This window comes from Sebastes umbrosus, chromosome 14, assembly GCF_015220745.1.
Source record: "Sebastes umbrosus isolate fSebUmb1 chromosome 14, fSebUmb1.pri, whole genome shotgun sequence".
Classification (NCBI taxonomy): domain Eukaryota; kingdom Metazoa; phylum Chordata; class Actinopteri; order Perciformes; family Sebastidae; genus Sebastes; species Sebastes umbrosus.
The window spans coordinates 12,058,336-12,083,799 of record NC_051282.1 but is presented as its reverse complement, the minus strand read 5'-3'; the positions used below and the strand labels follow the sequence as shown (position 1 = coordinate 12,083,799).

Sequence of the window (25,464 nt, the reverse complement as noted above, 5' to 3'; positions counted from 1 at the left end):
CAGGAGAGCCTGTGTATCATCATAACTTAAACACACGGCAAAGAATGATCCCAAATTTCGAAAAATAGCAGCCCCTTCGTTGACTCAAAGCTTCCAGTGGACACCACAGCCGTAGACTGGCTGTCGTGGCGGCCCTTGTGGCTTTGCGTGACCGCAGGTGGCATGGTGTGTCTTGCAGCCTCCAGTGGCTCGGCGGTCGCCACCTCGGAGCAAACCTTCAAGATCGCTGGCAGCCCAGTGACTGTGGCTGCTGGCCAGGTCCTCACCGCCAAACTCCCGCTCCCCGCTAACAGCAAGATTGTCGCGCTCAACATGCCCACCGTTCAAGGAGGTAGGGAGCAAGAGTGTCATCCATTTCCTCCGGTTTGTGCTTTTACACCTGCCAAAATGGATGGAAGAGTGTCATGTGTCTGTTGGCACTGAGCATGGATGATGCCACCAGTGTTTCTTTTTTTTTTTTTACTTTAGATGGAAGAGCTTCTATGACCATTAGTTTGATTGCAGTTTTTTGTCTGAGCTTCTTTCTGAGTTGTGTATAAACGCTGCTTCTGTACATCCTTGATCCAAAAAAAGTGAAAGTCAATTGTTCGTTCCATTGCAACATCAGCGCCCTGCAGCAGAGCTACACTTCCACCATTTTGGATTGAAAGCGACTACTGGACGCCAGTAAAACGTCCACCTAAAAAGTGCCGTACAAAAGTGAAACTAAATTATTTCTATTCTATTGTCATAATTTTAATGATAATAGAAAATATCCTGTGTTGAACAATTAAAATATAATAAATATACATACTATTTATTTACTTATTTATTTAATCAACTTTTTTAACCTTTAACTTTTAAATGGAAGTTAGAAAAATCCAGCACACAGATTTTGAGAGCAATCTCAGACTTTTTCATGTCAAGGAAATCCAAAATGGATGTGTGTTGTGCTTTTGCCCTGCGTGTTAGTAAATAACCTACAACTACATTAAATTCTATTTATGTCGTGCTACTAGCTCCACTAGCTACTGGCCGATAGCCGGTTGTTTGGGAACAAAGACGTTAATACATCCATCATAGTAGGCTTTACAGCATATAACGGTTTAAATGAGGGTTATTTAAGTGTTCGTACTGGGAAGTTGATTTACCTCGGAAAAAAATTGTCCTCTGATTTACAGACATCTCTTTATACATCCATGGCCATACTCATTGGCGTTTTCAGTCCAAAATGGCGGCAACGCTGTTGTCAAAACAGCCCCAGAGTTTCGTCTCTTTGCTTGACCTGTACCACTGTATGTACCCAATGCATATTCGCTTCTCTCCTTACGTAATCGTGCTTATCAACAGGCGTAGTCCAACAGAAAGTCCTGGGCATTTTCCCCTCTGGGCCCCCCGCGAACCTTAGGACATACAGCACACTACATCCTACGACTGGCAACATCAACCTCAGAGCCACCACCTCCTCAACTACCCAGCAACAGGTCTTTTTTCTTTTACCTTGTCCTTTTTCAGATTTTACCTGAAGCTAGGGAGCACAATCATTGATGATTTTACTTTTTGGCTTTTTGGATCTAGGCCGTCACAGCAGGAGGCCAAACGCAGCCTGTCACGACGATGAGCCCGTCTGCGGGCACAGCAGCGGTCAGAAGTCCAGCGTTGGCTCAACAAGGTGTTCTGTCTAACTGATCATTTCTATTCGCAAATGAATGTCTTCAGCCTTTTTGTGGCTTACAAATAAAAATAAAACATTCCCTCCTCATCCCCTCCAGGCCAACCACAGCCGACCGTGACACAGACGGGTCCTGGTTCTACACCCGTGCAGACGACTGCAGCTCAGAGAGCAGCAGGTCCTGCACCGTCACCTCATGCAGCCACTACAGCACCACCTGGGCAGGCACCAGCAGCTCCCTCCCAGGCCAACAGACCACAGCAGGGTCAAGTTAAACTCACTATGGCACAGCTCATGCAGCTAACACAGGGGGCTCAGGTGAGGGCACATTTTTTTCTATTGTCTTTTCTATTGTCTTTTCCAAAAAATCTCCTGCCGTGAAAGTCTTTAACCCCCTGAGACCCATGATCTCGACCGACTTTACTGTCTTTCAGAGGCTGTAGCAGGTTCAGTTTTAGAGCTAGAGTGAAGATATCGTATGAAGCTAGAAAACATAAGGAATCCTTTGGTAACAACCATGTCGTACAAGCTTGTCGGGAAGGAGGTTAAATAACGCTCCAAACTTATGCTATGATTTTGGCAAGGAAAAACTGGCATTGCCATTTTCAATGGGGTCCCTTGATCGCCGACCTCAAGATATGTGAATGAAAATGGGTGCTATGGGTACCCACGAGTCTCCCCTTTACAGAAATGCCGACTTTATGATAATCACATGCAGTTTGGGCAAAAACCATGCAGTTTCTTTGAATGCAGTGTTACTTTTGCCTATTCTAAAAATGATGTTTGTCTTGGAATTGCATAAATTGTACGTATAAATTGGTATGACTGTAAAGCTGAGACTCTTGTGGATCCAATTAGCCCAATTGTATTCATGTGTGATGATGTTATTCCCCATAGGAGACATTTCACATATCCAAATCTGTGTAACAAATGGTATCAACCTAAAAATTGCTGCAACAATTTATGAGACATAATAGAGCATGGAAATGGCCATCATATACTTCCATCATAATGTTATAAGCACTTATACACTTTTACAATTTATTTAAATTAATTCATGTTTATTTCTGATGTTATGTTTCTTTATGACTAGAACAACTGCATCTCAAATTAATCTTCAGGTTCCCAGCTGTCTGATGATGTACACCACTTCTATGTGACATCTACTGTTGACCTGCTATCTCCCCCTGAAGACCCCCTGTACCCCCTAAAAAAAGACAAAAACGGTTCTATTGTAGCTCTCAGAGGGTTAAAATGTGTATTTGCTCCTGTAAAGTACCTCATAACTGTGTTTTAAATTGTGTTGTATAAAGAGAGAGTTATATCACTGTTAGCTGAAGGCAAACTTTCTTTTGTCTACAACTCTGCAGGGTGGAAACCCAGGTCTGACAGTGGTGATCCAGGGTCAGGGCCAGACCCAGGGCCAGCTGCAAATCATCCCACAAGGTGTAACAGTCATCCCTGTTCCTGGTCAGCAGCTAATGCAGGCGGCCATGCCCAACGGCCAGGTCCAGCGCTTCCTCTTCACCCCCATACCCCCATCCTCATCAGCTCCGACTTTAGCACCCACTCAGATCCCTCAAACCCAAATGTCAACTCCAACTCAAGCCAGAATTCCCGCACAAGTCCAGACGACTCCCTCGGCCCTAGCCCAAACCCGAATGGCTGCCCCTGTACCCATCCCGATGCAAATGCCAGGTTTGGCGCCCACGGTCCCCATGCAAACCCAAGTTGCAGCCTCTACCCCGTTATCAGTCCCCGCACAATCTCAAATATCCACTCCCGTGCCCGCCCTGCCACACGTCGCAGCCCAGGCCTCGACGCAGGTTTTATCCTCCACGCCAGCCTCTGTCCCCGCACAACCCCAAGTGGCGAGATCTGTGCCTTCCCCAGCACAGAATGCAGGCCCGGCTATGTCTCAGACACAAGTCTTCTCCTCAGCCTCATTCCCTACGCAAACCCAACCTGCAATGTCGCTCCCCGTCCCGGGGCAAGTTGCACCTCAAGCCCAGATCCAGACACACGCCTTCAGCCCCGCCCCTGCTTTAACCCCCGTCTCAGTCAAGACCACCGCCCAGGTCGCTGCCACAGCAGCCGCCACTTACTCGCCCCAAATGCCCACCACTGCCTCTCTTCCCTCGCCTGTCCAAGTCCCGACCCCTGCTCTTGCTCCTGTCTCTGCTCCCGTCATAGCCGTCGTGTCCACCCACATTGCTGTCCCGTCCACAGCTAAAGCTCTAACCCACATCCAGGTCGCAGCTCCCACAGTTCCCCTTCACGCCGCTGTGGCCAATGCTGTTGTCACGCCGGTCACAGCCACCTTTACAACACCTTCAGTGCCAGGTAAAGAACCTACATCAACAGCATCCTGTTTTTGTCTATATGATGGTTGACTTGTTTTTTTAATGCATTGCTTGTCTTTACTTCTCCGTGCTGTTGTAGCTCTGATGGAGCAGAGGGCAGCTCAGCCCCAGGTCTGGACTTCGTCCTCATCTCAAGCTCAGACTCCCGCTCAGCCAGCTCAGCAGGCTGCTGGTCCCGCTCAGACGCCCGCCTCTGCATCAGTTTCCACACATTCATCACCCATCACCCCTCTGCCTCAAGCGTCTCAAGCTCAAGGACACGTGCAGCACCCTACCCTCGTATCCATGCAGCAGGTGTCTCAAATCCCAGTCTCGGCGGTGCAGGTTCATATGGGATTACCGGTCTCTTCTGTTGTTACCTCTGTCAGACCCACGCTGCCTCAGCTCCAGCCCCAAACCCACGCTCAACTTCAAGCTCAGCGTCCAGCCCAGATCCGCACGCAGATTCAAGTCCAGCCCTTTGGCCAAGTCCAACAAATGCCACACATTCAGGCCCAAGCACAAGTCCAGAACCACCCCCAGGTCCGAGTTCAGTTTCAGCCACAAACTCAGCAACCGCCCCAAACCCAAGTACAGCCCGTTGCTCAAAACCAACCTCAGGTGCAGTTTCAGTCCCAAAACCAAACCTTGCCCCAGGTCCAGGTCCAGGCCCAGCTCCCATCAAGGGTCCAGCCTCAGTACCTCCCGCAGGTACATGCCTCATTTCAAACGCAGGCTCAACCCCAACCCCAGGCTCACCAGCAGCCTCAGGTCCAATCTCAACCCCAGGTTCAGGTTCAGTCTCAGGCCCAAACTCAGCTACAGCTACAGCCCCAGATCCAAACCCAACTCCATCCCCAGGTTCAGGTCCAGTTCCAGCAGCAGAGCCAGGTTCACCCGCAACCTCAGGCACTGCAGCAACCCCAGGTCCAAACCCAGCCCCAGTTTCAAGTTCAGTCACCACAGCAGACCCAGGTCCAGCAGCAGCTTCAGGTCCAAGCCCAGCCCCAAGTCCAAGCTAAGCTCCAAGTCCAGTTCCAGCCTCAGAACCAAACTCAAGTGCAAGCGCAGCCTCAGCTCCAGGTCCAGTCTCCAATCAGGCATCAGCTCATCACCGTTCCGGGCCTCCAGCAGCCCGTCCAGCTACTCTCGGCTCTGCCGCCCCACGTCGCGGCCCAGATCCAAGCCCAGATCCAGGCGCAGGCGCAGCAGCAGGGCGGCACGGTTCCCCAGCAGATCAAACTGCAGCTGCCCATCCAGATCCAGCAGACGGGGGGGCAAATTCAGGCCCACCAGATCCAGAACATGGTGACCATACAGGCACCAGCGAGCGTCCAGGAGCAGCTCCAAAGGATGCAGCAGCAGCAGCAACAACAACAGCAGCAGCAACAGCAACAACAACAGCAGCAACAACAACAACAACAGCAACAACAACAGCAACAACAACAGCAGCAACAACAACAACAACAAAAACCAAAGAAAAAGAAACACCACGAGGCTAAAAGGGAACAGAAGGAGCAGAGTCTGCAGGTCGTTAGCCCCGGGGATGGCATCCAAAAACAGGTGTGACTCAAAAAGAACAGATTCATTCCTTCCATTATTTAGAAACTTGTAATATTAACAGAAAGTGTTTTTGTTGTCAGGTGGCGGTGAAGCAGAACGCTGCAGCGGAACAGCTGAAACAGAGGAAGACCTTGGCTGCAGCTGAGCGGGAGGAGAACCAGAGGTTTGGGGCTTAATAATCACAGAAATAAGGAACTTTATGACAAATGCTAATATTTCCTGTTGATGCAGATGCTCCAGGCTAACTTTTTACATTGGTTGCACTGGTGCGTTTAACTTTTTCGGTGCACCAGCACATCATTTAGGTGCACTCAAAATTTTTCACCGCTCTTTTCGATGCTTTAATAATACATTTTAACCGTTTTGTCAGTTCCCATAGGCCTACACTAGGAACATTTAGTAGTCAATACCAATACCAGAGAAATTCCATAGTTCTTGATACCAATTCAATACCACGGCCCATGAACTTCCAACATCCACTCCTTTATTATCGTCTGCATACTGTTTTTTCTTAGGAAGTTAAACAGGTCATATTTCCGTCTCTATTATCTATTTTATATTGCTGTGAAAACATCTCCTTCAAACAACTGGATTTATTCAAGTTTCTTGCTAAAAACTACACTACATTTGAACACATCAAGATAACGTTAGAATTGACCTCCGCCCAATAACAATACTTTTTACTGAATAGGGCCTGAAAGCATCATAATGTAAATCTATGGCACCTCCCGTTAACTAGCTCTCCTGCTGATTTCAACACGGATTTGTTGTTCTCACCAATCTCACCGTGTAAGATTATCAGGGAAAAATAGGGTGGGTCCCCTGGACGCGTCGATAATGAGTTTAACAGTCTACCTACGGTACCGAAATTAGCGGTAAACTAGTCTTATGTTATTAAATATACAGTGTTACACACACTCACACTTTTGGCTCTCCCCACTTGTGAAATGAATCCGGCACTGTGTTCAGGCTCCATGATGATGCTGGTCTTGGCTGGGCCGTTCATGGCCGTGGATAGGTGTTTTTTCTCGATGAAAAAACAATCAGTAGTTCTCTTCATTTTTAATTAGCGGAATGTTTTATGGTTGTGATGTCGCTCGAGGAGGAGACCCACGCACACCCACAGAGACAGACCTACCAAATGAAAATATTTAGTCACACTCGACAGATTTTTGGCAACGTATGACCAAAATGGTCACACTCTGGAGCCCAGCGGTGACAGTAGTATTTTCATTTTATTCACTGCCTTTCCCTCCAGTCTTATTGTCCATATATCCTGGTATAATGTTTACCAAATGTCTTTCCCATAACCAAACAACAATGACTCCAGCGCTTTGCTGTCCTCTTGTTTTCAGAATGATTGTGTGCAACCAGGTGATGAAGTTCATCCTCGACAAGATTGAGAAGGACGAGAAGCAGGCAGCCAAGAAGAGAAAGAAGGAGGAGGTGGTGGAGCAGAAACGCTCCAAACAGAACGCCACCAAGCTGACGGCGCTGCTGTACAAGCACAAGGAGCAGCTGAAGGCGGAGATCCTGAAGAAGAGGGCCCTGCTGGACAAAGAGCTGCAGCTGCAAGTACAGGTTAGCACACAGTCTGCCTTCGTCATGATGGATTTGTATGGAGTATAGTATATACGCTATACATAAACAAAAAAAATAAATGCTGCATGTCTTGTCTCCTTCTCAGGAGGAGCTGAGGCGGGACATTGCCAGGCTACAGAAAGAAAAGGAGAAAGCCAGAGCTGCTATCGCCCAGGCCGCTGCAGCGACGGTGAAGGCAGCATCTTCCTCTCACTCCTCCCTTCCCTCTCACTCCACACATTCCACTCACAGCACCCACACGGCGACCTCGCCGTCCTCGTCCCATAAACGCAAGAGGGAGGAGGAGAGAGACAAAGACAGACACAAAGACAGGGACAGGCATCACGACAAGGACAAGAAGCGGGACAGGGATAAGGACCGCGACAGGTGCAAAGACAGGGATAAAGACAAAGACGGGGATCGAGAGAAGGAGCGAGACCGAGAGCGGGACAGACATCGGGACAGAGACAAGGACAAAGACGGGGACCCAGAAAAGGACGTAGATCCCAGCTCGTCGAAACACAAGAAGAAGAAGAAGCTCTCTTCTGCCTCGAAGGATCACAAGAAGGACACCAAATTGTACTGTGTCTGCAAAACGGCGTACGACGAGTCAAAGTAAGCTCTCTGGGAAAACCTCAACTGTTGTGATTACATTATGAGACCAAAATTAACGACCTTTTTCTGTCAGGTTTTACATCGGGTGCGACCTGTGCTCCAACTGGTTCCACGGCGCGTGCGTCGGCATCACGGAGAAAGAGGCCAAGAAGCTGGAGGACTTTGTGTGCAACGACTGTAAACGCGGTCAGGAGGGAGCAAGCAACGAGGAGCTGTACTGCATCTGCCGGACGCCATACGACGAATCACAGTACGGCTCCTCATAAATGACATCATCATCAGCAGCATGCATTATGGAACATTTTCATTGATACGCTAATCACAATGTATCCGATTTTCGCCCTCAGGTTTTATATAGGGTGCGACCGCTGCCAGAACTGGTACCACGGGCGCTGCGTGGGCATCCTGCAGAGCGAGGCCAATCAAATCGACGTGTACGTCTGCCCGCAGTGTCAGTCGACGGAAGACGCCATGACAGTCCTCACGCCGCTCACCGACAAAGACTATGAGGGGTTGAAAAGAATATTACGCTCGTTACAGGTATGGTACCTATGTTTGTGGGACTATCTTTACTAATAAAATACGAATAACTAGGGCTGTCAAAGTTAACGCGATAATAACGCGTCAACGTTGTCATTTTTTTAACGCATTAACGCAATTTGTGATTTCTAAGTTGTAGCAGGTTTTAAAGACCTCTGACCTCAGATATGTGAATGAAAATGGGTTCTATGGGTACCCACGAGTCTCCCCTTTACAGACATGCCCACTTTATGATAATCACATGCAGTTAGGGGCAAGTCATAGTCAAATCAGCACACTGACACACTGACAGCTGTTGTTGCCTGTTGGACTGCAGTTTGCCATGTTATGATTTGAGCATATTTTTGATACTAAATGCAGTACCTGTGAGGGTTTCTGGACAGTATTTGTCATTGTTTTGTGTTAATTGATTTCCAGTAATAAATATGTCATACATTTGCATAGAGCAAGCAGATTTGTCCACTCCCATGTTGATAAGAGTATTAAACAGTTGACAAATCTCCCTTTAAGGTACATTTTGAACAGATAACAAATGTGTGATTAATTTGCGATTAATCACAATTAAATATTTAATTTAATCACAGCCCTAATTTATAACATTAAATATGAACTAAAAGCTAAATAAAAAGTCCTTTACAAGTAGGCTGAAAAACAAGAAGCAGTTAAAGGGGTAATTCGCCACTTTTTATGTAAATGTCCAGTCAGTGTTGATGATAAATGTAGTCATGCTATATTGACTGAGAAAGCTCACAGTAATCATTTCCCGATATGTCAACAGTCTCACAAAATGGCATGGCCTTTCCTTGAACCAGTGGATCCCCACGACGCACCTGATTATTATCGTGTCATCAAGGAACCAATGGGTAAGAACAAATCATAGCAGACTGGCTTTTCTTCAACCCTGGAAAACGTCCCAATGTCTGACACACTTTTTCCCCTAAGCTAAGCTGCTCCATGCTGTTTATTTCATGCTATTTTGTAATGTAGGAAATGTTTTGTGCATTCTATTTAAAGGAAAATCACACATCTCTCTGTCCCTTGTAGACTTTTCCACAATGGAAACCCGTTTGCAAAAGCGACATTACCAGAAGCTCACGGAGTTCGTGGCCGACGTGACCAAAATCTTCGACAACTGTCGCTACTACAACCCCAACGACACGCCGTTCTTTCAGTGTGCCGAGGTGCTCGAAGCCTTTTTTGTACAGAAGCTTAAAGGTTTCAAAGCGAGCAGGTAAGGTCGGGCGCTCCCACTGCTGAACACTCTCCAGGTTCTCCTGTCTCTCTCTCCTTTTCCATGCTCATGTTTGTAAAGCGGTTATGCGTTCATGCCTATCATTCACTTTTGTTTACACCACTGGCATGTGTAGTACTTTGCAGTAGAATGTGCTTTCCTCGTAGACTAGAGTTGGCTTTAAACTGTCACCGCTGCTTGGCCGTACTAAAACCGACAGAGCTGACAAACGTTAAGACATCACGTCCGATGTATTAACAGAACTTAGCGCCGTTTTACATCTGTATCATCTCGCATTTGTGTCTGTTCACCTTTTGCTGCATGCCTTTTTGATTTATGCCATCCCATTTTTCTTCTTTTCTTCCAGATTGTCAGATTCTTAAGTGGGCCAGTCTAGCTGGAGTCTGGACTGGATGCTGGGCTCTCTAGTAATAATGACATGGAAACTTTTCTATGTCCAGAACAGCAAAAACAAAATCCATTAATGAAGAAAAGAATCAAACACCAAATGTGCTTTCATGTAAATGCCACCAATTTAACATTTTTTGGTAACCATGACGATATTCAGTTTAATCACAATAGCAGCCATGTTGACATGCGTATATCATAGGTAACACTTGATAATAACCATCATTTATAAATGGTAAATTGATAGTTAAGTTAACTTAGTTAATAGTTATTTTACTGTTAACAAACAATGAAATGATAATTAATAATGTTTACTAATTATTAGTGATATTTTATGTTATTTTATCAGTGTTTTTTTTGTAATATTTATGTTACATTAGTAAACTATTAACAGTTTATTGTTGCACACATTATAACATTTTATATATTATATTACGTATTTGTTAATGATTTGTAAACCTTTAAGAAATCGTTTATAAAACATCTTTAAACATTACATAGATAGATGGACCAGAAACCAATTATTAACCATTGACAATGTATTTACTATTTATCTAAATACTCTTATAGATGCTTTACAAAGTCTTTAACAAGATATTATAATCATCTGATACGCTATATTCATTCATTCATTCATTCATTCATTCATTCATTCATCTGTTGCAACTTTATGATAGCATCCAAATAATGTTTATAGATGGTTTACAATACAATTATTAACCATTAACAAAGTGTTGCAAATATCTATCTATATAATATTTATACATGTTTTACAAACAATTCCTTTTAAAGTTAACAAATATTATAGTATAGTATATAAAATGTTTTATTACACGGCTGTGTTGAATACATTCACAACAATGACCCGCTAGCTGTACATTATCCCTTACATAATGTTTATTAATTATTAGTAATGCTTTCATGTATAATGTGTGCAACAATAAACTGTTGGAATAGCATAAATTATAGCATTACTAATAATAAGTAAACACAAAATTACTATATTTTTTAATGATTAACAATACTTATATACTGAATATATAGTATGTAAAGTGTTATTATTAATAATTAGTAAACATTAATTATAATTTTGTTGTTTGTTAACAATAAAATAAACGTTAACAAAGTTTAAATAACTATCAATTTATCATGTATAAATGATGGTTATTATGAAGGGTTACCTGTGATCATGTAATTGAGGGACATGCTTTCTTCTCATCATTTCCATAAATCTGGCCTTTTTTTCACAGTAACTAGGGAGACGTTTTAAATGTATTTAGTTTCTGTTTCTATATGTGAGCTGGATTGGATAATGTGTCGACCTTACCGGATATAACAAAAAATATATAAAGCTGCATATTTTATTATCTAGAGATATTTAAGAGAAGTTTTTTGTATGTTACATCCCTTTTGATTGAGCTGGTTGTTAAGGCGGTTGTCTTGAATGTACATAGTTTTTATCATGTACAGTGGTTGTAAGATATATCTAACTCTGTGTTTTTAAGTAATTATGAAACAAATCATTTTAGATAGTATTATTTTATGAGACTAAAATGTACTACAAAAGGTGAGGTCCTGCTCCTCGCTTCACAAAGTAAACCTCAGTTTTGTAGTTGTGGAAGATTTCTCCAGTAATAAAGGCATTCCCAGTAAATTACACCAACATGGCTGCAGCCAGGATCCTCCGCCGACTTCCTTTGCATCCTCTTGTGTCTTGTTTGTCGAGATGTCGCAACAGTAAATAAAAATAAATAAAAATGCGAAAGGGCTCTCAACTCTCCCCCTTCTCTCTGCATTCTGTAGGTCTCATAACAACAAGCTACAGTGTTCGTCAGCCTCTTAGAAAGCAGCGCACATTGCTCAAACAAAAATGCACTTGCCAAGAATATGGCTTTTCTGAACTGTAACAGACTCTGCCTCATCCTGCGTTTGGGGATCTGCTCCTCTTGACTGTCGGTGCGAACTGTTCAGGCAGAGCTGCCCGTTTCAGCTCAAAGGGACCTCTTTTTTTTTGGACCTGTCTTCATCAGTGGGACTGCACTGAGGAGCGCGAGCGACTGAGGCATTTCAGAAGAAAGTTTACCTCGGAGAAAAGACTCTTAAGGAGCTCTCATATTTCCATGTTTATTTTTTTGATCTCAAGTCTTTTAATTTTGTTTTCTTTCTTGTTAAAACAACCGTCAGGCCAGCCCTGTGGTCACCATGTCCAATGAGAAATAGAAATACTGACATACAATGGCAGAGTTTTACCGAGCATCACGTATCAAAAGAGTTTTGTGTCTAAATTTGGATATCACATTTTCTCTCATTTCCACTCATTGTTTAGTCTGAAGTGGCATGAACGAGAGTTGTACTAAATATCTGAACATCAGTAGTCTGCTTGGTTAAACTTCTATAACCTACTGAACGTACAGTAATAAGCTATTGTAAATGGATCGCTCTGCAGTAGTGACTGACTGACCGAGAAGGATGAAACAATACATTTGAAGGTTCCTGCCCTGTTTGTAAAAAAAAAAAAAAAAAAATGTCAGATTTTGACTTGATTTCTTTTTCTTTTTTTGTATTACATCTGAAGAAATATTGATGTATATGGAACTTAATAAAAACGAAAAGACTGATTTCTTCCTTGTGTGTTCAAGCCCTTTTGATAGGTGAAATTTGGATTTGGATAATCACAGCTTCATGAAACTTAACAACCACAAACTAGAGACCTAGAGCATTCAGAGGATGGATGGCTTCCCTAGCTATATTGACAATAAGGGGGTTTCTGAGCAGTTTACACAACAGAAGTGCTCGTCATCCAAATGCAATTCTTGCCGAAATCTCCAAATGTCAAAAGTTTTTTAAACCAAATCACATCATGGCTTTTCTATGGTGTTCCTCAAGGTCTTGGTGTCTAAATGTGGAATTTATGAGGGATTTTTGATAATTTTTATCAATTGAGTGGTAAAAATTGTTAAATTTAGCACCAAATCTGTGTCACAAACGGTATCACCCCAAAATTACTGCAGCAACTTATGAGACATAATAGAGCATGGGAATGGCCATCAATATACTTTTATCATAATGTTCTAGGCCCTTATACACTTTCACAATTAATTTTAATGAATTAATTAATGTTTATTTCTTATTTATGACTAGAACAACTTGACACAGTGCTGAACTGCATCTCAAATTAATCTTCAGGTTCACCACTTATATGTGACATATACTGCTGACGTACTATCTCCTATGTATTCTATGGATGGATGAAGACTGGGTTGATAAGCAGAAGCAGACACAGTTAGCTAGCCTATAGCTATGCACCCTGACCCCATGATGACACACGTTGAGTGACAGCCCCCTCATTTGCATAAAGAGGCAGAAATGTATAAAGAAAATAATACAGAAATAAATAGGTTTATGGAAATAAATTAGGGGTGAAATGCAAAGGGAAAATCGTGCAGAAATAAATATATAAATACATAAATAAATGCACACATTTAAAAAAATAAATACAAAATAAATAGATAGATCTCCAAATGTCAAAAGTTTTTTAAACCAAATCACAGCATGGCTTTTCTATGGTGTTCCTCAAGGTCTTGGTGTCTAAATGTGGAATTTTTGATCATTTTTATCAATTCTCGAGTGGCACCAAATCTGTGTCACAAACGGTATCACCCTAAAATTACTGCAGCAACTTATGCAACATAATAATTAGTCATAAATAAAAAATAAACATTAATTAATTATTTAAAACTAATTGTGAAAGTGTATAAGGGCTTAGAACATTGGAGACTCCATAGGAGATAGCAGGTCAGCAGTAGACCTATATATCACAAATAAATAAATATATTTTAGAAAATACTAAAAAAATAAATGCATAAATAAATAACATGGTTTATTAAACAGAAAGAGTAAATAGATAAGGGAATTAATACAAAGATTAATTTTTCTTTTTATCTTTTTTATTTTGGCATGTTCTGTCCTCCATAATCTGCACCTGAAGCAAATAAAGAAGAATAATGCACTCAGAAAGATAAATTAATTTGCTGAACAACTAAATATTGACAAAGAAAAACGTGTAACATTCGATTGGCCATGAAAGACACATGTCTGCACATTTTTTACATGGATGATTTGAACATGAAACGTAGGGTTATCTACGCCCAATGAGATATCACAATGCTATTTACGTGATGACGCAGAACCATCACGCACGTACCATTGCGATACTGCGTGATGACGACATTTCCTGTGTTGCTGCGTGATTTCTTTTGAACCGTCCAATGAGAGGAGGCGACTGGATGCTCTGACTCGAACGGACCAATCACGAGGCCGTGTAGCAGCAGTTTAAAGGTCTGTGCGGCTCTTTCTGGGAACCACAAACCTTCACCAGAGGACCAGGTAAGCATGTGTCAACTGCTTGCGTAGTTTTAGTTAAAGGAATTTAATTTATCTATAAGAAAAAAACAGTTTTCCATGTGTTTCTGTGAGGTGTTTACTATGTTTCCAACATTATCTAGCTGTCAGTAGGCGTTTTTAACGTCAAACCGACGGAGTTTGACGTGTTTGTCATCACGAGGCAGCTCAAAGAAGCTAATGTGTTTTCTTTTTAACTTTTGCGGTGCAGAAATAATACAACAAAAACTCCACTTGTCACTTGGAAACATGGCTGAGAATGTCGAGCGTCTGAACAAGTTCAAGAACAAAGGAAAAAATGATGCCAATGTGAGTACTGGGAACAAGTTAAAGTTTAGCATTATATATTTATCAGCACCTGTTAAGTTATAAAAAATGTCTTAACTTCATGTTTCAGGAGCTTCGTCGCAGGAGGGTGGAGGTGAACGTGGAGCTCCGCAAGGCCAAGAAAGATGACCAGATGTTCAAGAGGAGAAATGTGGGTGCGTTTCCTGACGAGGCCACTTCTCCTCTGCAGGAGAGGACCCAGAACGGCCAGGTAGGCCTTTTAACATTTAAATTAAAGGAAATGGTTTTAATCTATTCAATCTGTTGTGTTGCACCAATTAAATGCTATTCAGGGGGATAACACCACTATTTTGTTAATAGTCTGTTTATTGTCAATACTGTATATACTGCTCCTATTTTATTCTTCCTTCTATTTAAATGGTTCATATTTTGTTACACTTTGTTTAGCTCTTTTTTTTACTGTGTTAGCTGATGCATCTTGTTTTTTGCACTATCCCCTTTGCTGCTGTACACTGCAAATTTCCCCACTGCGGGACTAATAAAGGAATATCTTATCTTATAATCTTCTAAAATACTGTAGCCACAAATGTAATACTGTATAGGATTTGTAAAAAAAAGAGTTTATTGAAATATATATTTTGTCTCTGCATTGATGCAGTAAAAAAATGAGGTTGGACACAATAGGAGGAACTAGTGCAAAAACACCACAAACCCCACCCTCAAAATACTTCAGTTAACTCCTTTCTGACAGTCCCAATATGGGCGGTAGTGGCTCAGCCCATGGTGGGCTACCAATGGGTTACCAAGTCCCCACACTGACCAAGTCCCCGCTCACCAGGGTGCTGTACAGTAGCTGCCCACTGCTCCTAATAAATAGATAGATAGATAGTAACTTTATTGATCCCGAGGGAAATTCAAGTTTCAAGCATCACAGTTCCATAGTGCAAAACATGTTGGTAAAAAGGTTAGTAGTACAAAAAAATATACCGGATATAAAAATACGAGATGAAGAAAAACTGTTAAAACTGAATATAGTGCAGGGTAACAGCTGTGATACAGGACTATTAAAAAAATTAATATAGTGCAGAAGAGACTGTTAAAAATGAGTATAGTGCAGGGTAACTCCAGTAGCTTAGTCTATAAAAGTGCACTGTGTACATTATTATGTGTCCTGCAGACCGTCCTCCTTTGTCCCCCCCCCATTCTTTTATGTGTAAGGCAACATCAGGCTTGACTTATACGTTGCTTTACTAACTTTGTAAAACAAAATGTAGCAAATAAATACATCGATAATACAACATCAATTTAGTGAGTTGTTCTTTATTATTAAAATAATATATCGCCAGCAGCAGCAAAACACCAGCAACTTGGAAATAAAATCTTCAAAATTAACAGGATTTACAAGCAGGTGTAAGCCGTTATAATGCAAGAACAAATTTGTCAAAACTTAAACAGGAATTCAAATTCCCGTATGTAGAATATAAACATTGAATTGAATAGAACGGTCTGATATCCGATCCGGTATCGGTGCATCCCTAATGTAAAAGTTAAACATTCATAAAGCTAGCAGGGATATTGCATTTGTTTGCATGTAATGTATAGCCATTCATGTTGTCGTCCACCTCCTGTGGTGTGTGTATACTTTTTTTAAAATTTAAATCCTTACTAATTTTTGTGCCAACAGGCTGCCAGACAGTGGACCGTTGAAGAGATTCTCACCGGAGTGAACAGCGGTCATGCTGAGTCCCAGCTCCAGGCTACGCAGGCTGCACGGTAATAACAACTCATTAAATATCTCTGTAAATTAAACTTTACTGCACAATCAAATCGATTAATCACTTAAATGCCATTATGACTCACTTCTACTGTACTGTCCTGAATGCAGGAAGCTCCTGTCTCGTGACAAGAACCCTCCCATTAACCAGATGATCAGCGCCGGCCTCATCCCAAAGTTTGTCGCCTTCCTGGGACTGGTGGACTGTCCTCAGATCCAGTTCGAGGCGTCGTGGGCTCTGACCAACATCGCCTCTGGGACGTGCGATCAGACCGCTGCGGTTGTCGATGGCGGGGCCATTCCCGCCTTCATCGGCCTTATCACGTCCCCCCACCAGCACATCAGCGAGCAAGCGGTCTGGGCTCTCGGAAACATTGCTGGTAAGTGGCAGAATTTATTTATTTATTGTCTCAACTTTATCATGGCTGTTTTGTTAAAAGCAAAAGTCATATTTTTTTGCTTTTTAGGTGATGGATCAGCTCTGAGAGACAGGGTCATCAAGCATGGAGTTGTGGCCCCTCTGCTCAGTCTGCTGGAAGTCTCTGACCTGTCTGTACATAATGTAAGTATTTGTAAATATAATAATAATGATGTATTTATTTTTTAATCGTGTGTGTATATATTAATTTACCCTCACCGCCCACTTGGGGGAGCTCTAACTCAACCAAAATGCTGCTTCTTATCAAACTAATGCTTGCCCCTCTCTTCTACTTGATTTCTTTGCAGGCCGGCTACCTGAGGAATGTCACATGGACAGTGTCTAACCTCTGCCGCAACAAGAACCCCTCCCCCCCTCTGAACGCCATCCAACAGATCTTACCCGCTCTAATTCGTCTGCTACACCACGATGACTCGGAGGTGTTGGCCGATGCGTGTTGGGCTGTTTCCTACCTGACAGACGGCTCTAATGACCGCATCGAGGTGATGGTCCAGACCGGTTTGATCACTCGCCTGGTGAACCTGCTCGGCTTTCAAGAGCTGTCTATCATCGTACGTATAAAATGTCTTAATGCTTACAGTGTGTACATCAGAAAGGCGATGGTTAGCTCTTGTAAAATCTGTGCGTAGCTCATTTCGTCTGGTACGTTGTGCCAGCAGCAACCTGAGGCAACTCCTTAGGTTGTAGAGTGACCCCTTTCATCTTTCCCTCAGACCCCAGCGCTGCGTGCCATCGGCAACATCGTGACCGGTACAGATGAGCAGACTCAGGCGGTGCTGGATGCCGGCGCCCTGGCCATGTTCCCCCACCTGCTGCGCCACAAAAAGGGCAACATCCAGAAGGAGGCGGCCTGGACTCTGTCCAACATCACAGCAGGGAAGGACAACCAAATCCAGGAGGTTATCAACGCAGGCCTCGTTCCATTACTGGTTGACGCCCTAGTGCGGGTATGTGTTGTTGTTTTTTTTTTAAGGGCTGTCAATTGATTAAAATATTTAATTGCACTTTTCTTTTTTCAAAATGTACCATAAAGAGAGATTTTTCGAGTATTTAATACTCTTATCAACATGAGAGTGGGCAAATATGTTTGCTTTATGAAAATGTATGTATATATTTATTATTGGAAATCAATTAACAACACAAAACAATGACAAATATTGACCAGAAACCCTCACAGGTACTGCATTTAGCATAAAAAATATACTCAAATCACAACATGGCAAACTGCAGCCCAACAGGCAACAACAGCTGTCAGTGTGCTGACTTGACTATGACTTGCCCCAAACTGCATGATTATCATAAAGTGGGCATGTCTGTAAAGGGGAGATTCGTGGGTACCCAGAGAACCTATTTTCATTCACATATCTTGAGGTCAGAGGTCAAGGGACCCCTCTGACAATGGACATGCCAATTTTTCCTCTTCAAAATTTAGTGCAAGTTTTCAACCAGCTAGTATGACATGGTTGGTACCAATGGATTCTTTAAGTATTCTAGTTTCATAAGATGCCAGTATCTAAAACTGAGCCAGTAAAAATCGCAAGTTGCGTTAAAGAAATCAGTGCCGTTAAAACAAATTTGCATTATCACATTAACTTTGACAGACCTAGTTTTTTTTTATTGGTTAGATATGTGTCCCTATATTTTCAACTTTACCAGTAGACTGCTCTCAGACACAGATGCCTACATCAGTCATTTCTCTTAACTTTTCATGTCCTGTTTCTGTGGCTCATCATTCCCTTCTTTCCTCTGCAGGGTGACTACAAGACCCAGAAGGAGGCTGTGTGGGCTATTACAAACTTCACCAGCGGGGGCAACATTCAGCAGGTGGTTTACCTCGTCCAAGCCAACGTGCTTGAGCCTCTCCTAAATCTCCTCTCCTCCAAGGACAGCAAAATTGTCCTTGTCATCTTGGATGCCATCACCAATATCTTCATGGTGAGTGCATTTTCATGGAAAAATAGAGATGTGTGTTATCAGTTTTGAGTCCAATTATTTATCATTGAAATACTGTGTTTTCCTACCAGGCCGGGGATAAAATCGGGGAGGCAGACAAGCTGAGTCTGATGGTGGAAGAATGCGGCGGACTGGACAAGATCGAGAATCTGCAGTCTCACGAGAACGAGATGATCTACAAAGCATCCCTCAATCTGATCGAGAAATACTTCTCTGACGAGGTAAGTGTCTTTTTCAGATGTTTGAGCTGATTTTAAAATTAACTTTTTTTTTTATATACCCATGCTTAATGTTTTTTTATATTTCTGATTTTTAAAGGATGAGGTGGTGCAGTGTGTGGCCCCAGAAGCAACCAATGACGGTTATGCATTTCAAATCACTGAAAACCAGAGCAATTTCGATTTCTAGATGACTTTCTAATGCCTCTTCTCTCTATACTCTATACTGTTATTACTGTACCCTCACTGCTACTGTTTGTCCTTTCTTTCCTTCTAATTGTGGAGTTTTGTATGTGTTGTACATACTGTTTTAATATGAAAAAAACATGATTGTAAATAAAGTTGTCGGATCATGTGTGGGGTTGATTCACCATCGATTGTATTTACTTTGTGTTAAATAGAAAACCAGTTGTTCACCAGTGTGGTAATGGTGTGTTTACAGAAGCATATCTAAAAATGCCAACTTGAGTCTTCCTCACAAAAAGTGATGTTTCAGTAGATAATCCTTTTTGTGTGTGTCGTGTGATAAGCCAATCACTGTGATATCTATGACGCTTACTCATCCCAATTCGGTTCTTGGTCTGCGTTACTTAGCGTTATTCCTGACATGGTAACCATACTTGCCAACCCTCACGATTTTCATTGCCCTCTCCCAGTTTCCTCCCGGGGTCACAATTCCTTGATATATGGCAAATTTTCACACTTTTCTTTCCTTTTTGTTATCTTAACCTGTTTCTGGCTCTGTACAGCGTGTATAATCCCTACAGCTTCCACCAGGATGGGTGCAGCACCCAAAGTTGGGCTTTGCTTGAAGTAGTGAAAAGCCAATGTGGTGTGGCGCAAGCCATTAGAAATAATGGACTTCAGAGCAAAGTAGTACCTTGTAGCATTGTACCTGAAAGGGCCTTTAGTGAGTGAGAAACAGAGCTAACTGAAAGAAATACTCAAGCTTGGGGAAAAAGAATAATATTGCAGTGTACCTATTATTTTTAAGTCACCAGAATGCAGGAAACAAAGTCTCTGAAACTCTGTTCCTTCTCCCCTGCTTTTGTTTTGAAATCCTCACTATTTTTAAGGTCTCAAGATTGGCAAGTATGATGGTAGCATGACATGGTACCAATGGATTCCCTAGGTTTTCTAGTTTCATATAATGCCAGTATCTTCACTCTAGCTTTAAAACTGAGCCCGCTGCAACCTCTGAAAGACTGATTGCGTTAATGTGTTAAAGAAGTTTGTGGCGTTAAAACAAATTTAATTTTGACAGCCCTAATAATGATTAAAGGGACTGTTTGTAAGAATCGGAAATGCTTGTTAACAGCAACACCTGTGGCTGTTAAGTCAGCATCGTGCTCACGCTTGTGATCGCTCTAAATAGACATGAACGACCATCGCTCAAAACAGTGAGGCGACACACGTCAGCTAAAACCACAATATCACTCTTATTATATATTACAACTACTTGGCAGTAATGTTAGCTGACCAGACGAAGGTATCTCCATGAATCAATGCTTATTCTAGTGCTGGCTTTTCCTGCTTCAGCCTCCCGATCGCGGCCGGAGGAAACGGGGAAGACACCGGCACCCGGTCGGAGACGATAACGTTTCTCGTTGCGGGTCACTTCACTAGACATGGGAAACCTCTGTTGGTCTGGAGGAGCTGCAGCATTTATTTCTGCACAAACGTCCACTGTACATATACTAGATATTCTCAGAGCTACTAACTCTTCTGTAGTGTGCGCGCATGCACGTGAGGTGGAGCGAGCTGAGTGAAGGCAAGCAGGCAGAGGAGCAGAGACTCCGGCCCTGGAGACCAAAGCTACGGTCTCCCCCGCGTCCTCCGACCACGGCCAGCACTGTTTAACAGACGGACTTCACTAGATGTAACTACGGTTTTGGTGCTTCCGTATAGTTTGTGTTGGAGTCTTGTCTGAACAGCGTAGCCACAAGGGAACCCGCATGGGACACCGACCCGGGTGATTTATTTGTGTAAGAAGTTACAAACAGTCCCTTTAAAGGGACTGTTTGTAACTTTGTAAGCGTATAAATGTAGCGGGTCGGCACACATGCGCGCTCGCATATGCGCGTTCGCGTATAGCCGCTGTACCCTCTTCCTCTGCCTCCTCGCCTTCACTCAGACAGCACAGCTCGCTCCACCTCTAGACGTGAACGCGCGCTCACTCCACACTGCAGAAGTTAGTTTAGCTCTGAGAATATCTAGTGAATGTACAGGGGACGTTTGTGCAGAAATAACTGCTGCAGCTCCTCCAGACCAACAGAGGTTTTCCGTGTCTTGTGAAGTGACCGAGCTGTGCAGAGAGTTACGTTGTCTTTTCGTTACCGACCGGGTGCCGGTGTCTCCTCTGCTCTCTCCGGCTGCAGGCGGAGAGAGCAGGGAGACACGCTGCAGAGCCCCGCTGCTTCAGCCTGCACTTAGGCAGGAAAAGCCAACACTAGGATCAGATCTAAATCATGTTCATGGAGAGACCTTTGTCTGGTCAACTAACATTACTGCCAAGCAGCTGAAATATAGAGTGATATTGTGCTTTTAGCTGACGTGTGTCGCCTCACTGTTTTGAGCGATGCTCGTTCAGGTATATTTAGAGTGAGCAGGCGCGAGCCCGACGCTGACTTTCGTTGATTTCACGGCCACAGGTGTCGCTGTTAAGAAGCATTTCTGAAAGTTACAAATAGTCCCTTTAATAACTCCATGTAGTGACTGAATATTACTTGCGTTATAACAAATCTATTAAGAGCACACTACTGTGACAGATAGATTAAATAATTGTAATGGTAGTATGGGGGGTCTTATAGGCTTACGTAGATTGTGGCTACACCCCTGTAAAATATCATAAATTGTCATAAACATGTATATATTTCATAGCTGTGTTTAATTATGCCATCAAAGTAAAAAAAAAAAAAAGCACATAGGGACCTGTGTGTGTGAATTACAGTGAGGAGGTGCCACATGTTGGAGAGATGTTTCACTCCCCCCTCAGTGTGTGTGTGTTGTCGTCAGCGGTCAGTCAGCTCTCGACAGCCTCCTGAACGGCTCCACTACTCACTCACTGGAGGCTCAACAGTTCAACTCCCGACGAGCGGAGAGGAGGACTCAGTCCGCGGCACAGCACACACAGACAGACAGGCTGCTCTCCGAAAGATGTGAAGATAAAACACAACGTGTTACAGCAGTCTCCACAGCAAAGCCATTTCTAGTAAATGCACTTTGCAGCACCGCAATTTATCTTTTTGTATTATTTTTGTTGCATTAGTGAGCGGTCGCTATGGCAGTTGAGTTCACATCCGGGCCACTATGCCTTGACTCCATTATCGTCTAAAAACTGGCGGAGAGCTTCATAAACCTTATTTTATTATTTTATTTTTACAGTTAACGATTTTTAATTACGTGCAATTGAAGTGCTGGAAACCAAGAGGGGACATGTCTAACCAAGGAGTCCGGCGGAATGGCCCCGTGAAGCTGCGACTAACAGGTAGCTAGCAACGCTTCTTCTTTAAATCCCCACAAGTATACATTACTACTAGCTAGGAGGGCTCCGTCTATCTGCTGGGTGGGAACAGTTCCCATGGGAACCTACCGCCGGTTCTTCTCTCCTGTGGTTCCCACGATGTTATTAACAGCTAGAATACATTTTTAAATATCAGTTGTGTTAACAGTATTAGCTAATATTGGAAAAACCTGTAGATACGGCTGAATTTGTATATTGTTGTTCTTGGAAATAGTCTGAGCCCTGTGATTGTCGCCAGTAACAACCAGCACCAGCCATAACACAGGTCCAAGAGGAGGGGGGTTGTCGCTTGGTGAAACCAAAAATGTGGGATTTTGCATGTGTATTTAACCTATATGCATTGTCAGAGTGCTAGCTGACTATCACACTGTTGTGCTGCTGACAGATGGGCTCACATAAAGTTGGCTAGCCGATGTTAGCCCTAGCTAGACCTAGACAAGCCTGCCAGCTATAGCTATAATCGAGCCTTTATGTGCCACTAGGACGAGCCTCTCTGGTGGAGATGACAGGCGGCTCCACAGGTCACAAGAGTTTGCAGCTGAACAGTGAGCTGTGTCCTGTTAACTGCCTACAGACAGACAGAGAGAGAGAGACAGACAGACAGCTGCCACCTTTCATTGTTACTGTGGTGAAAAACAGGTCACTAGTAAGTTGTATTCCTGCATCCTTTTTTTTATAAAGCAGTTCTGTTCAGCCTCAACCAATGAGCAGTTCATAGTTTTGCACTACTCTTCTTCTTCTCTCCCTCCTCCTCTTCTCCTCTCTCCTTCAGCTGTTTGGTTTGTGCCTTTTCAACACAAACAGCTAAAAAGGTTTACATGAGAGCTCACTGTTTTGACTGTTTGCAGCTGAACAGTGAGCTGTGTCCCGTTAACTGCCTACAGACAGACAGACAGCTGCCTCCTTTCATTGTTACTGTAGTGAAAACAGGTCACCAGTAAAGTTGTATTCCTGCATCCTTTTTTATTAAGCAGTTTCTTTTCAGCCTCAAACAATGAGCAGTTCATAGTTTTGCTGCACTCTTCTTCTCCTCCCTCTTCTTCTTCTTCTCTCTCCCTCAGCTGTTTGGTTTGTGCCTTTTCAACACAAACAGCTAAAAAGGTTTACATGAGAGCACACTGTTTTGACTGGGAGGAGAAGGAGAGGCTGACAGCTGCTCCGGCTCTTTTTGATGTACATCCAAAGAGGTCTGACCCTGAATCAGAGTCCATGGATGGCGGTGGCGGTCTCTATTCTATCAGGAATGGCCAAATTAAATATTGAAGCTGGTGCTGTTTCTGATAGGAAATAAGTGGAAACAACCAGGAGGGATCTTATAATGAGAGGGGATTTAATGAGTTGGAGGTGCAAGGTGGCCAAGGACATCAAGCTTTGAGCTACATTTATTCATCAGAAGTCATTCAGGGTTCAATACGGAATGAGAAGAGTTGGATACAAGAATTTGGTACCCAGCATTCATAAAAATATATATACATGATGATACACAGCAGTGGTCCCAACCTATTTTCCTTGAAGCCCCCCTACTTGTATCTAAGAAAAGCTGAGCAGAGTATCTCATCAGATTTTGCTACTAAATTGCAAAAAATATATATTTTTAAATAGTTTTTGATATACCGACTTTTGTATACATTATCCAGTAAGTGTGTTATTATGATTGCTGTTATACATGAGCAAATCTAATTTTAACAACTCCGACAAATCCTGGCGCATCCCCTGAGATCTTTGTCGCTCCCCTAAACCTGGGCATACACTGTACTACTTTTAGCCTGTTTCTGGCCTGCACGACTCATTTTAGAGTTGGACCGAATTTCAGTTTTGTCGGGTGTCGTTTGCCGTGCTGTGTACAGGAGGGACCGAGGATCGATTAACTCCTTCCGACCGGCCGTCGGACAGTCGAATAAATTTCTGACATGTCAGAAATTTTGTCGGCCGATCACAGGCTCTCGCACAGTTGAAGCAGAGACATGATCCGATTCCCCAACGACAGAGAGTTTTTTCTACTTTTTCCAGTAATCAGGGTGTAGCTTTCAAGATAACAATGTACTAGCTATAGATATAGAACAACGTAGCTAGCTTACCTCCAATTCTCTCTGCAAAATGGATAAGCCAAACTGTCCACGTCTTCCTAGCCACCTGCGAGTCCATATAATGTTATGCTGCTGCCTCTTTTTTTTAGACGTTTCAGCAGATAGGATGGCGAAGATGATCAAGGCAGCACGTTTCTACCTTGTTAGCATTGTGACCCGTACAGACCTCTGCTAGCAAACAAACTTTACCTGCCTCGGAGCTTTCAAACAAATCTTTATTGCCAACTGTCAACAGCCAGAACGGTCCGCAGGGGCTGACTGGCCATGTTTTTTTTCTATTTTACACGTACAGTGTGAGCAATCAATCGTGAACTTTGGCTTTACATCGCAAACATTCTACTTGTACAATAGGAGTAGGAAGCGCACACAAACATTTCTAAAATCATACATTGTATGCCCAGTGTAAGGGGGCCCAGGACCGCCGGCTGGAAACCACTGAGGTATGGGAGTATCTGCATTATAAGATGAAGAGATTCATGTTGAAATCTAGCGTCTGTTAGTTTGTCGCTGCAGTTTTGAGATGGACCGCAGTGGTCTCCTGGTGGAATGCTGGGAATGTGAGTCCACGCTGTGACAAATAGCGAGAGCAGGACCTCGCAGACCACCTCTCTTCTTGATGCTGAATGACACGATGCACCCCTCCACACTAGATATCATCTCTTTTTGCATGACTCTGTCTGTATATCTTTCATTGGATTTTTTTTCAGTACCAATCACTCCTCAGGGTATATTTCTTTCAGAATTATGCAATTATTGTGCCGTGTCATCCACATGGTCAGCCTCCGTTCCATAGCTGAGCTCACGCGTCCCCTTTCCTTTGCACTCCAGCAGGGAAGGAAGCTCTATAGGA

The 25,464-nt window shown here is 43.0% G+C and overlaps 3 protein-coding genes across 9 annotated transcripts in view; all 3 read left to right on the top strand.

Moving 5' to 3' along the window:
• The window catches only part of bptf (bromodomain PHD finger transcription factor), a 32,768-nt gene extending 20,219 nt beyond the window's left edge, over positions 1-12,549 (top strand). For 4 of the 6 annotated variants that reach the window (XM_037791694.1, XM_037791691.1, XM_037791690.1 and 1 more), the window contains 14 exons: positions 179-331; positions 1,330-1,463; positions 1,558-1,651; positions 1,752-1,969; positions 3,022-3,994; positions 4,094-5,556; positions 5,637-5,719; positions 6,912-7,137; positions 7,244-7,752; positions 7,826-8,002; positions 8,100-8,292; positions 9,071-9,155; positions 9,337-9,523; positions 11,735-12,549. In XM_037791694.1, coding sequence (XP_037647622.1) covers positions 179-331; positions 1,330-1,463; positions 1,558-1,651; positions 1,752-1,969; positions 3,022-3,994; positions 4,094-5,556; positions 5,637-5,719; positions 6,912-7,137; positions 7,244-7,752; positions 7,826-8,002; positions 8,100-8,292; positions 9,071-9,155; positions 9,337-9,523; positions 11,735-11,774 — 4,535 coding nt within the window. In that variant the 3' untranslated portion in view covers positions 11,775-12,549. Of the gene's footprint in view, positions 1-178; positions 332-1,329; positions 1,464-1,557; positions 1,652-1,751; positions 1,970-3,021; positions 3,995-4,093; positions 5,557-5,636; positions 5,720-6,911; positions 7,138-7,243; positions 7,753-7,825; positions 8,003-8,099; positions 8,293-9,070; positions 9,156-9,336; positions 9,524-9,890; positions 10,265-11,734 lie in introns of those variants that run through there. The other 2 variants (XM_037791692.1, XM_037791693.1) reach the window with 2 other exon arrangements.
• Positions 12,550-14,247: 1,698 nt separating this feature from the next.
• kpna2 (karyopherin alpha 2 (RAG cohort 1, importin alpha 1)) lies at positions 14,248-19,375 on the top strand. The gene is made up of 11 exons (XM_037793370.1): positions 14,248-14,317; positions 14,544-14,641; positions 14,730-14,870; positions 16,305-16,393; positions 16,506-16,774; positions 16,862-16,956; positions 17,121-17,384; positions 17,547-17,780; positions 18,586-18,768; positions 18,858-19,007; positions 19,105-19,375. The coding sequence occupies exons 2-11, from the start codon at positions 14,582-14,584 to the stop codon at positions 19,192-19,194; spliced, it is 1,575 nt and encodes a 524-aa protein (XP_037649298.1). The 5' UTR covers positions 14,248-14,317; positions 14,544-14,581; the 3' UTR covers positions 19,195-19,375.
• Positions 19,376-21,750: 2,375 nt separating this feature from the next.
• The window catches only part of smurf2 (SMAD specific E3 ubiquitin protein ligase 2), a 63,597-nt gene continuing 59,883 nt past the window's right edge, over positions 21,751-25,464 (top strand). For both annotated transcript variants that reach the window (XM_037792456.1, XM_037792455.1), the window contains exon 1: positions 21,751-22,491. In XM_037792456.1, coding sequence (XP_037648384.1) covers positions 22,440-22,491 — 52 coding nt within the window. In that variant the 5' untranslated portion in view covers positions 21,751-22,439. The remainder of the gene's footprint in view (positions 22,492-25,464) is intronic.